This window comes from Panthera onca, chromosome E3 (genome assembly GCF_046562875.1).
Source record: "Panthera onca isolate mPanOnc1 chromosome E3, mPanOnc1 haplotype 2, whole genome shotgun sequence".
Classification (NCBI taxonomy): Eukaryota; Metazoa; Chordata; class Mammalia; order Carnivora; family Felidae; genus Panthera; species Panthera onca.
Genome location: NC_138354.1, coordinates 6,438,013 through 6,453,947, shown reverse-complemented (window position 1 = coordinate 6,453,947; position 15,935 = coordinate 6,438,013). Strand labels below are relative to the sequence as shown.

The 15,935-nt window shown below is 44.3% G+C and overlaps 1 protein-coding gene across 1 annotated transcript in view; it reads right to left on the bottom strand.

The window, feature by feature from the left end:
- Nucleotides 1–9,285: 9,285 nt before the first annotated feature.
- The window catches only part of MYH16 (myosin heavy chain 16), a 61,684-nt gene continuing 55,034 nt past the window's right edge, over nucleotides 9,286–15,935 (bottom strand). The window contains exons 39-42 of the mRNA XM_078440442.2: nucleotides 14,970–15,140; nucleotides 14,149–14,349; nucleotides 12,932–13,159; nucleotides 9,286–9,664 (exon numbers count right to left, since the gene is read on the bottom strand). Coding sequence (XP_078296568.1) covers nucleotides 12,959–13,159; nucleotides 14,149–14,349; nucleotides 14,970–15,140 — 573 coding nt within the window. The 3' untranslated portion in view covers nucleotides 9,286–9,664; nucleotides 12,932–12,958. The remainder of the gene's footprint in view (nucleotides 9,665–12,931; nucleotides 13,160–14,148; nucleotides 14,350–14,969; nucleotides 15,141–15,935) is intronic.

Here is a 15,935-nt window from a genome sequence, read left to right as displayed (position 1 = left end):
CTTACTCTTGGTGTATTATTATTTTTATATGTTACTGCATTCAGTTGCTAAAATTTTCTTAACAATTTAGCAATTTAAAGAGCGTCTGGCTTGCTCAGTTGGTAGTGCTTGTGACTCTTGCTCTTGGGATCTTGAGTTAGAGCCCCATGTTGGGGGTGGAGATTACATACAAAAAAAAAAAAATTAAAAAAATTAAATCTTTAGAGGCTATAAGCAACTTGCTCAAAGCCATACTATTAAAAGTAACAGCAAAGTATGGGGAGCCTGGATGGCTCAGTTGGTTGAACATCCAACTCTTGATTTCAGCTCAGGTCATGATCCCAAAGTTGTGGGATCAAGCCCCACTTGGGGCTCCGTTACTGAGTGTGAGCCTGCTTGGGATTCTCTCTCTCACTAAAATGAAATAAAAATTTTAAAAAGTAATAGCAAAGTCAAAACAATTGCTTAAAATATTTAGCAATTAAGATCTTGGCTTATGAAGGATATTGTTTTGCAGTTTACTTTTCTTGTAATCTTTTTTTCTGGTTATTAGAGTAATTCTGGCTTCATAAAATGGGCTTAGAAGTACTCTTTGTCTTAAATTTTTGGAAAGAGTTTGTGTACAATTGGCATTTCTTAATTTCTAAACTTGGGAGTTTTATATTTTTGTTATTGATTTCTGTCTTAATTGCATAATTTCTAGCTTAATTACTCATTTGTTGTTGCTTGCTTATTCTTTTGATTACTAAGAAAGGTGGGTTAATATCTCTCAAGTGATCGTGGGGTTGTCTATTTCTACTGTCTGTTATTTTTTCTTTGTATACTTTGAAGCTATATCATAGGTGCCTCCATGTTATAGAATTGTTATGTGTTATGAATTGGACATTTTATCATTATGAAATATTCCTTTTTTTTTTTCAAGTAAGCTCTACACCTAATGTGGGGCTTGAACTCACAACCCTGAGATGAAGAGTCCCATGGACTACCAAGTGAGCCAGCCAAGTGACTTGAAATATTCCTTTCTAATAATGCTTTTGCTCTCAACATTTACTTTTCTGATATTAATATAGCCATATTAATATAGCCAGTTTTTTGAGGGGGTTAGGGTTTGCCTAGTATATCCTTTTTTTCCTCTTTTTACTTATAAGTATTCTCTTACCTTATGTTTTTAGATGTGTTGCTCATAAACAACATATAGTTGCAATTTATTATTATAGTATATTTATCTTTTAACTGAAATATCTATCCATTTACACTTAAAGTAATTGCTGATATATTTGAGTTTAACTCAACCATCTTGTTATGTGCTTTTTGTCTTGCCTATTCTGTTTTTTTTCCTCTTTCTTGCCTTCTCTTGGATTGTTTTTTATTACTCCATTTTCTTTTTTTAAATTTTTTAATGTTTTATTTATTCTTGAGAGACAGAGACAGAGTGCGGGAGGGGAGAGGCAGAGAGAGAGGGAGGCAGAATCTGAAGTAGGCTCCGGGCTGTCAACACAGAGCCCGATGTGACCTGAGCCAAAATCAAGAGTTGGATGCTGGACGCTTAACCAACTGAGCCACCCAGGCACCCCTTTCTGGGATCACCTTAATCTAATTTTAGGATTTGAGAATTTTCTGGGTCATCCAGATGACTCAAAGATGGACTTCAGTCTCTGGGGAAAATGTTCATCTTCTAATTCATCGTTACTCCTATTGTCCCATCCCAAAGCACAGATGTGATGGCTAATTTTGCCAACTTGACTGAGCCACAGGATGCCCAGATATTTGGTCAAATATTGTTGTGGGTGTTTCTGTGAGGATCTTTTTGGATGGCATTGACCTTTAGACTGGTAGACTGACTAAAGCAGATTGTCTTCCATAATATGGGTGGGCATCATCCAATAATGGCATCTGTTTACTACTCAATAGAACAAAAGGCTGACCTCTCCCAAGTAAGAGAGAATTCCTGCCCCCTGACAGCCTTTGAACTGGAACATTGGCTCTTTCTGGTTGTACAGCAGCTTTTGGCCTTCAAACTGGAACAAGAATATCCACTCTGCAGATTTTTTGCTTGCTAGTCTCCGTAATCATATAAGCCAATTCCTTTTATAAAGTCTTTTTATGTCTGTCTACCTGTATAACCGTGTATCTATTTCTATATCTACAAGTCTTTTTTCCCCCTTTCTTCCTGTCTTTTTTCATTTATTTTATTATTATTATTATTTTTACATTTATTTATTTTTTGAGAGACAGAGAGAGACAGAGCACAAGTGGGGGGGGGGGTGGTGCAGAGAGAGAAAGAGACACAAAATCCGAAGCAGGCTCCAGGCTCCGACCTGTCAGCACAAGAGTCCGACATGGGGCTCGAACCCATAAACTGTGAGATCATGACCTGAGCTGAAGTCAGATGCTTAACCGACTGAGCCACCCAGGCGCCCCATGTCTTTCTTTCATTTTTAAGTTTATTTATTTATTTTGAGAGAGAGAGAGAGGCAGAGAGAGAGAGAGGAGAGACAGAGGATCCCAAGCAGGCTCCGTGCTGCCAGTGCAGAGCCCCATGTGGGGCTCTACCTCATGAATCGCAAGATCATAACTTGATTTTGATCAAGTCAGATGCTTAACCAACTGAGCCTCCCAGGTGCCCCTGTATTTCTGTCTTTCTTTCTGTCTTTCTCCTATTGGTTTTGTGTCTCTGGAGAACCCTCTCCAATATAATAGATGTTTACCAGGACCTTTGTCCTTGGAGGGTCCTGGACTCCATCTTTTGTCTCTGTAGTATGATAGACTATTAAAAGTACTGCTTGGGCTCTCAGCCAACTGGTTTGGAATCAACAAATAGTCCTTGGGGTAAAGCAGTCCTAAAATACTAGGCTCACTCTCTGATGTTCTCTCTTCTTTTGGATATTGACTTGTATTGACTACCTGATTAGCTCTCTCTTATCTCTGAGCAGATGTTTTGTATATTCTTCCACCTTTCTAGTGCTCATTAGCGGGAGAGTTGTCTGTCACCCTAGTCCTCCATTACCAGAATCATTTGGTAAGTAATTATTTTTAAGAATTGCTCTATTTTTAGGGCGCCTGAGTGGCTCAGTTGGTTGAACATCTGACTGCAGCTCAGGTCATGATCTCGCAGTTGGTGAGTTCGAGCCCTGCATAGGGCTCGCTGCTGTCAGCCTGTCAGCTCAGCCTGTCAGCTGCTGTCAGCTCAGAACCCACTTTGGATCTTCTGCCCCCCTCTCTTTCTGCCCCTTCCCCATTTATGTTTTCTCTCTCTTTCTCAAAACCTAAATAAAACATTAAAAATTAAATAAAATTGCTCTATTTTGTTTTGCTAACTTCTATTGCATTTATATCTTTGTTTTATTATTAAAATTTTTTTAATGTTTATTTTTGAGATAGAGACAGACCACAGGTGGGGGAGGGGCAGAAAGAGAGGGAGACAGGGGATCTGAAGCAGGCTCTGCACTGACAGCACACCCCCTGACACAGGGCTTGAACCCATGAACCGTGAAATCATGACCTGAGCCAAAGTCCGTTGCTTAACCGACTGAGCCACCCAGGCGCCCCTAATTATGTATCTTTAACACATTATCACATTGTTATTTGCTTTGCAATACATGTTTGTTGCAGGTTAAAGGGAATATTTAATTGTCATCTGATATAGTGCATATCATTGCATACTACTGGCAAATGTAGTCACTATGGAGTGTTTATTAAGTGTTAAATAATTAGGTAGTGATACATATAAACATATAAAATGTTTATATTATGTGGAAATGTTTGGAGAATTGTTTTATGGGTGTTTAAGAGGGTTTTAGTGATATTTAGAGAAACTGGTTGGAGTTTTTGGGCAGACAATGCATGCATTCTTTTCTCACTTGAAATCTAATATAGTCTCCTTTGATCTTAGAATCATTTTCAGAAATGGATTAACTTGGGATGACTGTAGTTCAGTTGTAGTATATAGCATACCTTTGCTTTTCTGTGCTCATATCCCAGATATATTTGTGGGTGTCTTATTTTGTCAAACTCCCAAATGAAGGTGGTGAAAAGTTGAGTAATTCCACACCTGGAGGGAAACTAACCAACACAAAGAGTGTCTCTCCAGGAACAAATTTAAAGTGGTGGAGAATTGCAAATCTGATAAATATTTTTGTAAGAGGACTGAATGAAATAGCTGGTTTGCTTATGAGTATAACTGTTCTTGTTTGGTTCCTACCACTCGGCCTGAACTTCAACTACTGATGAATTCAAGTTTCTGCCTCCCTCTGCACACACTTCCTAAGTGATCTCCGTAGGCTCGCAGCTTCAACTACCATACAGAGGGAGCTGACTTCTGATAGTTCTGACAACCACTGAGTTTCTCCATCTGATGTCCTTCAGCTCCCATTCCAATTCAAAATATATAAAACCTGTTATTTCTCGTCCCCACCCCACCTCAGATTCTATTCTCCTCTCTACGTCTCGCTTCAAGGTGTCATGATCTACCATAGATTGATTACTGGTTCTCAGGCAGTTAGTTACCAAGTCATGTCACATCAATCACATCTGTATTTCTTACCCCCTCTCCCGAAAAGCTTTCAAACCTACAGAAAGATTGCAATAATAGTATAATTAATATCAATATGCCTGTTTACTTAGATTCACCAAATGTCAGCATTTTGTTACATTTGCTTTCTCTCTCATATAATAACAGTGGTTATTATTTGTTGAATCATTTGTAAGTCACAGGCATCATGACTCTTCAGGAGCCCTAAACACTTCAGTATTTATCTTGAAGAACAAGGGCCTTGTCTTACGTAACTATAATACAACAATCACATTCAGGATATTTAATATAAATTTAATATTATTATTTAGTATCAAAATAATTGGCACGTTAATTATAAAACTTGAATTATATAATACATAATTTTAAGTTTGTTATAAGTTTGTATTCAAATTTCACCAATAATGTCCTTTCTAGCAATTTTTTTTTAAGATTTTTTTTTAATTAAGTAATCTCTGTACCCAACATGGGGCTCAAACATGCAACCCCGAGATCAAGAGTCACATGCTCCACTCACTGAACCAGCCAGGCATGCCTGAATTTCTTTTTCTTCATGCCAGAGCAAATCCAAGATCATTTGTTGTATTTAATTGTCATATTTCTGTAGTCTAATATGAAATAGCTCCTTAGCCTTTTTTTTTTTTTTTTTTGGCCTTTCACAACATTGATCAATCTTGAAAAGTCCACACCAGTTATTTTATCAAATGTTCCTCAATTGGGGTGGACACCACCTTAATCAAGTAATCAAACTTAACATCACAAACAGTGACACAAACTGACATCATGTATTTTCTGGTGTGATGCAGTGGGTGGGACACAACTTTGCTTGTTAGTAGTCCTTGCCCACAATGCATAATCTGAATTGAATTATGACAAACTTCTCTTGCTCTCCAAATAAAGTCCATACTCCGTAACAAGTTGTCAAGGTCTCCCATGCTCTGTCACCTTCATCTCTCACCATGTCCTTTGTGCAGCCGACACTGTGGCTCTCTACACATCACCTTTACTCTCTTGGCATCTCTACTTTTGTGCAGGTAGTTCTCAGAGAAGCCAGGCCCTTCCCTAGTCCGGGGAACGAGCCACAATTGGTCCATGCCTCACGTGGCAGCCCCATTGCCGCTTGCCGCTAATTGGCTTAGGGATGGGCGTGTGACCCATTTCTGCCAATGGACTCAAGAAGTTTCCTAGGGACCTTCTGGGAACAGATAAGGTCCCTGATAAAAAGGATGATGACAAAGTCTTTCTTTTTTTCCTGTCTTAAACATAGTTGTGGGAAGATAAGATGGTTAGAGCTGTGGCAACTGTCTTAATAGACCTGAGAGTAAAGTAGTGTGGAAAGGTGGAGACCTAATTCCAAAACCGTCTGGGACTGCAGGGGTTGGTGTGTAAGATCATTAAATGTCTCTATTGCTTGTGCCACTGTTGCTCATGTGCTGCTATCTGCCACCAAGCGCACTCTTAGCTGGTCCTCCCCACACCCACCTTCCGTTCCCACATGCTCTACCTCCCCTTTATGTTTAATTCCTGCTCATCCTTAGACTTCAGCAAAGACATGATTTCTTCTAGAATGCCTTCCTTTATCTTCCAAGACTGGGCTGAGCGTGTGTCCTGTACCTAACCCCACAGTAGCCTTTCTAATTGCTAAACTCTCATAATACACTTTTCCCCGTGGTCTAAATGTCTGGTTACTATTTTGCTGCCTATACTTAAACTTTTTTTTCAATGTATGTAGAGAAAAGTTTTATGGAATCAGTGCTTCAAAGCTGCAGGGTACAGTTTTCAGTAGTCTAAGCCAGGGTTCAGGAAGTAGAGGGAAGAATTGTCCCTTATAATAGCCAGCAGGTTTCCTTCCAGTCTTGCAATTTTACTGTAACTCAGGGTTGGCCTTTTCACAGTAGATCTCCAGGTCCAGTTCCTGGTAGCTTATGAGTAGAAGGGTCAAGGGGCCTTTGTGATGATTTTGTGATTTCTGGAAGCACCCAAAGATGTGTTCCTTGGGAAGACCCAGACATGCTGGTTTCCCTACAGGGACTCAGGATTGGTTCACAAGTGAGAGGAGGGGGAAGATAATTGGCGTTTTTAAACGTACCTGGGATTTGTTTTAATGGGATATGATAAGACATACAGATACGGAAATGATCGTCATGAGGGAAGTTTCTATACTCACAGACCCATCCCTAGAAGCAGGAGTATTGGCATGTCATGCCCCTTGGGGCCATGTGGGGAAGCACCAGGGTAGGCCAGGAGGGAATGCATGCACACGAGTCTTTATTGTGGTTTCATGGGCAGGAATGGGTGAGGTGAGGTGAGCAGGTTTAGGATTGGCTAGCTTGAATAATTTCATTAGGTTCTGGAACATAGGAGCTGTTCCTAGTTGTTTGGTATCTGGCCCTGGGATGATTAGGACAGAGGAATATTGCCTCCTAGAACATGAGAGCTAGATGGAGGAGGCAGTTTGGAGTATGGGCTCTGGATTGGTTAGTCTATATGAAAGTCGTTTGCTATCTGTAAGAATTATCTAGCCCTGGGAGAGGCAGTGTCTCCTTGGTCAGAGAGGCCACAGATGGCAGAGTATCAAAAATACAGAAAATAAGGGGCTCCTGGGTGGCTCAGTTGGTTGAGCAGCCGACACTTGATTTCAGCTCAGGTCATGATTCCAGGGTCGTGGACTGAGCCTCACATCAGTCCGCACTGAGCATGGAGTTAATATAATCAGCGATACAAAATTTAACAGCCTTGAAAGCTAGTCCAAAACATTTAGCAAACCCATTTGAATAGTTGTTGCTCCATTTACTCTGCAGTACCTGGTGCCAGTGCCCTGATTTTGGTCATCGTGGATACTAATTTAATGTTATTATTTTGCAAAGCCATAGATTATATCCTTTTAGGCTTTTGCGCCATTCTGAAATTACATGTCCTTGGGCAAAAACAGCATGTATGTCTAAGTGAAGTCCATTCTCTCATAAATACTGGGTCTAAAAGCTTCCCTCACCCCACTCAACAAAGGATGTTTAGCTCTGTCATTAACTGAATGGTCTTGGGCAAGTCACTGAGCCCGTCTACGTCTACATCTATTTCCTCTGCCTCCCCTCCCCTTCCCCCAGCAAAGTGAGGAGCTGCTCTGGAATTCTCCAAATGTGGGGAGACCATGAGTAGACCATCCACCAGGAAACAATGATAAGTTCTTAAAATTCCATGGAATTCCCCTTGCATTTGTCCAGCAAGAGGCTTGTTGCTATAAGCTGCTGGACTGGTAGGCCAGGCCTAGCCTCCCTTGGGAGATTGAGTGTTAAGTCCTAAAGAATGCTAGAAGAAACGTGGCAAGTGTCTAAGTGTTATGCATAATAGGCTCTGTGCCAGGTTATCTTGTTTAAACTTCACATTCCTAAGAGGCAGATACTGTTATTATCCCTCATTTAGTAGCTGAGAAAACAGGAGGTGAGATAGGTTAAGTTGCCCATGGTCTCACTGCATGAGAAAGAAAGAAAGTGGAACTCATATTTATCTGACTTCAAAGTATAAGAATTAGACTTAGTTTATGTAATTACAGAGGTGAAGAGTAGATCAAAATGAAGGCAGAATACAGGGAGACATTTTGGTTCAATATTATTTTGAACCATGAATGTCAGTCAAAACTGCAACGGGCTGCCTTTTTTTCTCACTGGAAGGGTTCAGGTACAAGTTGGGTTACCATTTTTTCAGGGATGTTATAGAGGGGAATCTCCAATTGGCTAAGAGTTGGACTAGACACCCTCGGAATATCCCTTTGAACCCTAAAATTCTGATATGTGTAATTCTAAGATTTTATGATTTGTTGTCTCCCAGAAAATTCACACATAGCCATTGGAGACCCCACCGCCAGAGGGCAGTGTCTCCATGTTTGATCCACTTGCACAGAAGGAACTAAGTGGTTCCCTCTGGAGCTGTCTAGAGAAAGTCAGCACTGAAATGGACCAATGTGAAGAGAGAGAGGGAGTCACACACGGAATGTTAACATCCCTTCCTTTACCAGCTGAATAATGATTTCCGTAGGCCAGGGGACTGGAGAGAGGTCAGAGTGGTGAAAGTCAAGGGAAGACACCATTTCCAGAGAGTTGGAGAGAGGTGCCTTCTGAGGGCTGTGCACTGGCAGGGAGCCCTCTTGGTGCCGTCTCTTCCGATCCTGCATTCCAAAGACTAGGAAAGTGAGGGGAGGAACAGGGTCGAGGATGTTAAAAGGTGACAGTGGAAACCCTCTCACACTTGAGAACGTTGAAGGACCCAGGTATATTCAGCCTGGAGAAGAGAAATCTTGAAGGGACTGTGGGAACTGTCTTCCTCTGAGGTGGTTATGCAGGGTCTTAGGTATCAAAACCAGTGTTAAAAAAAAAAAAAAAAAAGATACTACTAGGGGGCAGGTCTCAGCTTGATTTAAGGAAGAACTTAAATCTTGATTTAAGGAAGAACTTGCCCATGTCTGAACATCCTGGGAGATGCCTAGGTAGAGCATGTGAGGGCCTTGTGGGTCATCAGCCTGGATGGATCTTAACATCCCTTCAGGGATTCTGTAGCTTTCTCGGCTTTACGAGACCTAGTTAGTCTTCATATGTCAGAACACCTTTTCACCAAGACTGCATAGTTTTCATGGTTTCCAATAGAAGTAAGCCTGTGAGTTAGGATATAGGGATAAAACAGAATTCTGACATACTGAAAAATTGCCTTTGGGTTTGGAAGCCTTAGAAAAATAAAATTTCTTCACTTACAAACAATCCCTAGTCTATTTTTCATGTTTCTTTTATTTAAACTGCATTGGGACAGGGCATTACAATTGTCCACATGAGGAATTATTTCAAGAAACAGCCAGGTCACACAGACAGTTACATATTCCGTCTTTGACATGAACATGTAGGATCTCAACTAAAACAGACCCACTGTTACTGTTATCCAAGTGCTTGCACATCTTGATACAGTCTCAGAGAAGCCACACTAATTTTAGTTCCTCTGATGCCTGGGTATTTACATCCCCAAACCCTTTCCCCCCACAGCTATCTTTATTCTGTAGCACCTCTTTCTGGCTTATACTTTCCTTTGCATAGTAAACATTCTCAGGATACCCAGTTTCCTGTTTTCATGTATTTTCCCTCTCGGTGGTCTGCTGTTGAGATCTGTATCACCCTGAAAGAAAAAAGAGAGAGAGGTTGAGAAAATCCTTGTGGACCAGAGCCAGGAGTTCTGACATCTCTGCCTCCTTCTTAATAGGAAGACAGTGTCCCCAGGATGCTTCCTTCCTCATAATGGACACCATCATTGGGTCATAGCTGGTTCATTCCGCCTGAGGTTGTGAAGGTTTAGACATCTTTGGGCTTGAGGTGCCCAACTGGGCCTGGACTCCATACAGGCCATCGAGAAGGCTGGAGTGCCATCCCCTGGGACAGAGTGCCCACCATGAGCCTGCCTGTGGTGTCTCATGAGGGGCCAGCAGGCTTGTTTTGCCATTGTGATATGTCTTCCCAAGAAGGAAAAGCTACTGCTCATCACATACCACACGTGGATTTCAAAAATTAGCAAGATTTCCTTATGGAGATTATGGAACACTCGTACCCAACGGGGCCCTTCACAGCCTCGCACATGGCAGTGCTTCTAGCTTCATCTCTCACCCCATTTCTCTCCCCTCTTCCTGAGCTCCTCTTCTCTAGCTATGCTGTTCCCTTGTATGAATCCAGCTTCTGCACTGTTGGCCTATGAATTCCATCTGGAAATCTCTTCTTTCCTTCTCTATCTGGTGAGCAATCAATTTTACTTATTCTTTTTAATTTCCATTAAACATTTTGTTCTTTCTCATTTATTTTAATTAATACCAGAAACTAATACTTTTATAAAATACATTGATCATGCACTTGGATGTCATAGCAGTATCAATTGTTATAAAAATTTCTAAAAGCTTCCTCTCAGTTTCTGTACTTTTGTTGTCTTGGGCAGGTGACAAACAGGGACCACTCGTGAAGTGACACCGCCTTAGGCTTTTCTACGGGTCACATCCTCCGTGAAGGTGCTCCACCCAGCCACCTCAGGTTAAACCAGTCACTCCTCCCCTGTGATCCTCCCCGGTGAGATGCAAACACAGCATCACAGAACATTTGCTCACAGCCCTGTGGTGATGTGTGCTTCTTCCTCTCCACCAGATTCCGAGCTCTGCCAGGGAGGGTGTCCTTTCTTATTGATTATTCATCTCTGTGTCTCAGAGTCCAGACCTAGGCCCTGTTCAGAGCCTGGTCAGTATTTGTGCCACTGAATATAAAGCCACTTTGGAAAACTAAACTCTTGTGGGGTCTTGGCTCAGTGTTGACTCATGTACTGGTTTGCTTATGACATCTCAGGGCTACGGATGGCATATCTAGCCCTGTGACCAGCTAGGGGAGATGGGCTAAAAGAGTCTCATCACCTCTGAGTGCTTATTGGCAGGACTGTGGCCTCATGGTGTGGAGACAGAGCAGTTGGACCAGGACCAGCAAGCCCCAGCAATTAACAGTCCCCAGGCCAGGGCAGAGAATCTGTTTTACAAGATGGCTAATACCGGAGACTAAGACTTTGCAGGTGGAAGGACTCTAATACCTCCTGAGTCTGGGTGGTGAGTAGTAACCCCCACCAAGTGAGAGTTCAACAGAAGGGACCCCTTTTGGGTTTTTGCCCTGAAAGGAGATGGCTATACATTAATTGTAGGACTCGTCCAGAGGCAAGCCTCTGGTTTCCTTAACTTCCTGAGCTAACCATTATTTAAGAATTAGAGAATTAAGAAAAATATTTTTTCCTATCTTTTGTTCCCTCCCTAAGCGCATGGTAAGAAAAGGCTCAGCTTGAATTCAGAGGCCAATGGGGTTATCACTTTTGGCTAAAACCCAAACTGACCCAGTACTGAGAGAGAGCTGTGAGTGAGTGGGGAACCTTACCCTCACTGGGGGGCTGATTCACCCACATGTTTGAACACAAGGCCAGAAGAAAATTCCCATAATCCATGGGGGTTGAACCATCGGTACACAGAAACTTCAGTCCCCTTCCCTCCTGACCTAAACCAGGTCCTTGATCTTGAGTTGTCCTGGTTAATCCTAAACAGAGGGCAGCCTTATCAATCTCCAGAGTAATTAAAATAAAAGACAGTTTGCCTTTCCATAGCATAGGGCTCGTATGACCATGAGCAGGTCACTGAACTTCTCTGAACTCATTTTCCTCACCTGACAAATGGAGATATTTATATATCTCCTTATCATAGGGTAAATAAGATAGTGAAAACTACTACCATGTGCCTGGTTCTGATAAAAGGAGGAAAAACATCTGTTCCCTAGCTCTGTGTTTCTGTAAGGGGAGATTTCTGCTACAGTGTTGGTTTTAGCATACGTGATCATACATGTGATTACTGTAGGGGTGATTAAACCACAGACACTGGACCCACCTCTGTAGCTTCTGACTCAGTAAATCTGAAGTGAAGCATAAGAATTTGCATTTCTAGCAACTTCTCAGGTGATGCTGATATTGCTACTGGTCAAAAGGACCACGTTTTGGGGGAACCACTGCTCTAGAATAATGTTCTTTGCCTCTCTCCTCATCTTTCCCTTGCTCCTCTCATGGAGGAGGAATGATTTATTCTGTGTTTGGAAGACGGGGTCAACATGTACCCCATCTGGCCTCTCCTTTTGGATCTGCCTGTAGGGTTGATGAATCCTGGTCATCTGTCTCCTTGGAGTAAGGGTTGGTCTTTATGGAGCAGGGCTGTGGTTGATCAGTTCTGCAGGTACCTTTAATTCTGGGGTAAAACACAAGGATGCCCAGGTTGGACACCCATTAAATTCTCAATCTAGAATTGTAACATAGTAAAACTTGCGTTTTGACTTTTATATATTTGCCTCCTATACTTTTTTTTTCCTCGGTTGATTCTGAATTAAAGAAAACGAGAAAGGACTACTTTACGTTGTCCCCCTGGGGGACAATAATAATTATTACTTCCTTAATATTAGAAACCTAAATTCAACCAGTATTGATGAAATCCTCAGGAATAATGATATTGTGGGGATGTGAAAGATGAACACATACTGCCCGTAGGCTTGCAAATGTCCCTGTGGTTCTCCACTGAAACAAGCATTGGCACCTGTCTGCCAGGCCTAGTGTCAAGTGGCATTAGACATTATCTCCAAGGAGCTTCCACCCAGACAGAGGAGTGTCATGACCGCTGGCACCTGTATCACAGGTGGAGCTCACACGCTCGAGGGCTTTGAGAATCCAGAGAGGGAGAGGGACGTGTTGCAGCTGAAGGGACAGGGGAGGTTTGGAGTTGGCACTGCATGAGGCCAGGGCCTGGCAGACAGGAAAGCAGAGAAGTCGGAAGGAGCAAAGCGGGAGCAGGGAAGGTAAGCTTGGAGCACGGGCATCAAGAGTGGAGTCCATACCTACCGGCCGTGGGCTGGAACATGGAGAATCTCACTCTTCAGAAAGGGTTTTGGAGGAGCCTGTCTTGGACACCTGGATGATCTCCACGGAGGTGATGCCCTTGCCGGCCACGCGGTGTCTGGTGCGCAGCTTGTTCAGGGCGGTCTCTGCCATGCCAGCCCGCTCCTCAGCGTCGTCCAGCTCATGCACCGTCTTTCTGTAGCGAGCCAAGGTCTGGTTGGCCTGGTCCTCCTGTGGCAAAAGCACGGTGGAAAATAGGGCGTAAACCTGGGCGTAAATCTGGTTAAATGTGCATCGTTATCGGTTGGTTCAACGTGGACACGCGAGAGTCCAGTCTTTCAGGACTTTTAGCTGATTCTTTTTTGGCTTTGACATCCATATTTCTAAATAAAATGTGCTGTGTTGATGCTTCTATAATTTGTAGTTTTAGCCATTAGCTACTGGTGCCCCACTATGAAAGGTGTGGATTTAGCATTTTTCCCCAGCCCCCACCACACAGCTCCCATCCCCTTATCTTCCCAGTAGAATCACAGTGCTATTTCGGTTAGAACCATATGAACTGTAAGCGTGATCTTTATCGAGCCATTTGGGAAAGGCGCTGGTTGTGTGGGTGGCTGATGGATTCAGCGTAGTAGCCCCAGAACTGGCAGCAAACAATGGCAGAGTCCAAGTTCTATGTCAAGGTGGGGGTGGGGGTGTGCTGGTGCCGGTAGGCAGACGTGTGGTATAGGGTTGAGGCTTGAAGCCATCATTTGCTAACCATTTGACTTTGATTTTAACATTTGCTAACATGACATAAATATCCCACTCTGGGCTATGTCCTCACCTGTGAAACAGACTAAGAAGATCAGTGTTCCTGCCTTGTGTTCGGAGGATTAAAGAAGGGAAGGGTCTTGTGTTTAACGGTCTGAGCGGGAGAGAGAAGTTATCCTGGCAGAGGCCACCAGGGACAGTGGAAGCAGGACAAAGGCAGCAAAGACTTTCCCTGGTTTTAGATCACACCTTACAGGTGTTCTTGGGGGATATTTTCATTTTCTACATGTTCTTATCTCCGGTGTGTGGTGTCCAGTCCACCTATGAAGTGCCATGGACACGAAGCTCACAGGGGCCATCTTTTAGCAGGGCTCGATTCCTTTCCTGTGGTTAATGCCAACCAGGTGCTGAGACCTGGACTGGGGAGGGAGGGCACGTTAGGGACACAGGTTAGGGCGAGCACCCACCGCCTCTTCAATCTGCCGCTTGTAGATCTTCAGCTTGTTCTGCAGCTTCTCCACCAGCTCCTGCATGCGCTGGTTGGTCTTGTGGTCCTCCTCCGTCTGGAAGACCAGCTCTTTGAGGCGGCGCTCATTCTTCCGCAGCGTCTTCACTGTTTCCACGTGCTGTTTCTGCTCACCGTCCAGCTCTGTCTCTAGTTCCTTGATCTGAGGGAGGAAGAGAGGGACATGGCTGTGAGAACACAGGGTTTTGAACTTGCGAGCTCAGTGGCCTTGAGTGGGGGCATCATGGTGACAATGTCCATCCACCTCTTCCCCACAGGAGAGCAGGCAAACCCTGGACAGGAGGGTCACACAGGTTCTGCCCCTCATGGGTCTGCTGTGGTAGTCAGATGGGTCCCTTTCTCTGAGCCTCACATTTCCTTCTCTGGGAAGTGGGGGAGGGAGGGGCCTGACAGGGTCACCAAACCTCCTGCGCCCCTCTAGCTCTGACACCCCATGGGTGAAGACCAAGGCTGGTTTTAAGGAAATTGTAAGGGAGGAACAGTGTTGGAAACAGAGACTAGGAACAGACAGAGGAAGAATCCTGGGAGCTCCCCTGCTTGGGGGCACAGCCTGGGGGAAAGGTGACAGGGAAGAAGGAAGAGGAGAGGAGACCTATGTACAAATAAATTACAGCTCTCTTCTCATTTTCCTTTCCTTTCCTAGCATCTGAATAATCCAGTTCCTCATCAAGCACTGGGTGCTTTGGGAAGCTTTGGGAAAAGGCCCCTGCCCAGCCATGTCTCCCTTCTCTCCCTCCTGGCCCACCTCGGGGTCGCCCTCACCCTGGCTTCCAGTTTCATGATCGTGCGCTTCCCTCCCTTCAGAGCCAGCTGCTCAGCCTCCTCCATCTTGGCCTGCAAGTCTTTGATGGTGATCTCGTAGTTCTTCTTGATTTTCTCCAGGTGCATGCAGTGGTCCTGCTCTTGCCGGAGCTCCTCCGCCATGCGGGCGGCCTGCGGGAGGGGAGCAGAGTGGGGACTGGAGCTGGGTTCCCATGCTATTGAGAGATGAGGGACCTTGACCTCTGGAGACCAGAGGACCAAGTGGTTGACAAGGAGAACCTTGCCGATGTGCTGCTGGGTTTTGGTGGAGCGGGTGCCCCATGCTCCTGTGTCTCTCCCAGTGACAGGGAGGAGGCAGGCTCATGCACTCACCACCAGGGCCCCCAGTCCCACAGACTCCCACCAGCCTGGGGCTCTCCAGCCACTCTTTGCTGCCTCCTCCATCAGGGGCACAGCACAGAGGGTGGGCGTAGCGCAGATCTGGAGGAGGAAGACGAAGGTCTGCATGTAGCTCCTGTGTGGCCTTCAGCAAGTCACTTTACCCTCTCGTTCTTGCATTCATTCCACAAGTATTCGTGGAAGATCTGCATGCTGGGTATGGGTCTGTTCTCTCGAGACCCAGCACCAAATAAGACCTGCAATGGTCCTGAGCTGGCATTTCAAGCAAGTGCAACAAGCCTGGCGATAGCATCTGTATTCCTTCATCTTTAAAGTGGGGTGCGTGGTATCTGCCGCTCAAGGTTGTGTGAGTCCCCAAAGAGAAGTGGGGCAAGACCACTGGCAGCACGTCCTGCTGAATCTGCCCCTGAGCACCTGGGCATGTCTCCCATTCCTTTCACTAATGCTTCTCCTCAGGCTGCTTTAATGCTCCTCTTTGCCAAAAGACCTGCCCAGGAAAGCCCACTTTCGATGGCTTCTTTGACCCATGTCCCCAGGCCTCAAGCTCTGATCTCTCACATGGTCGTG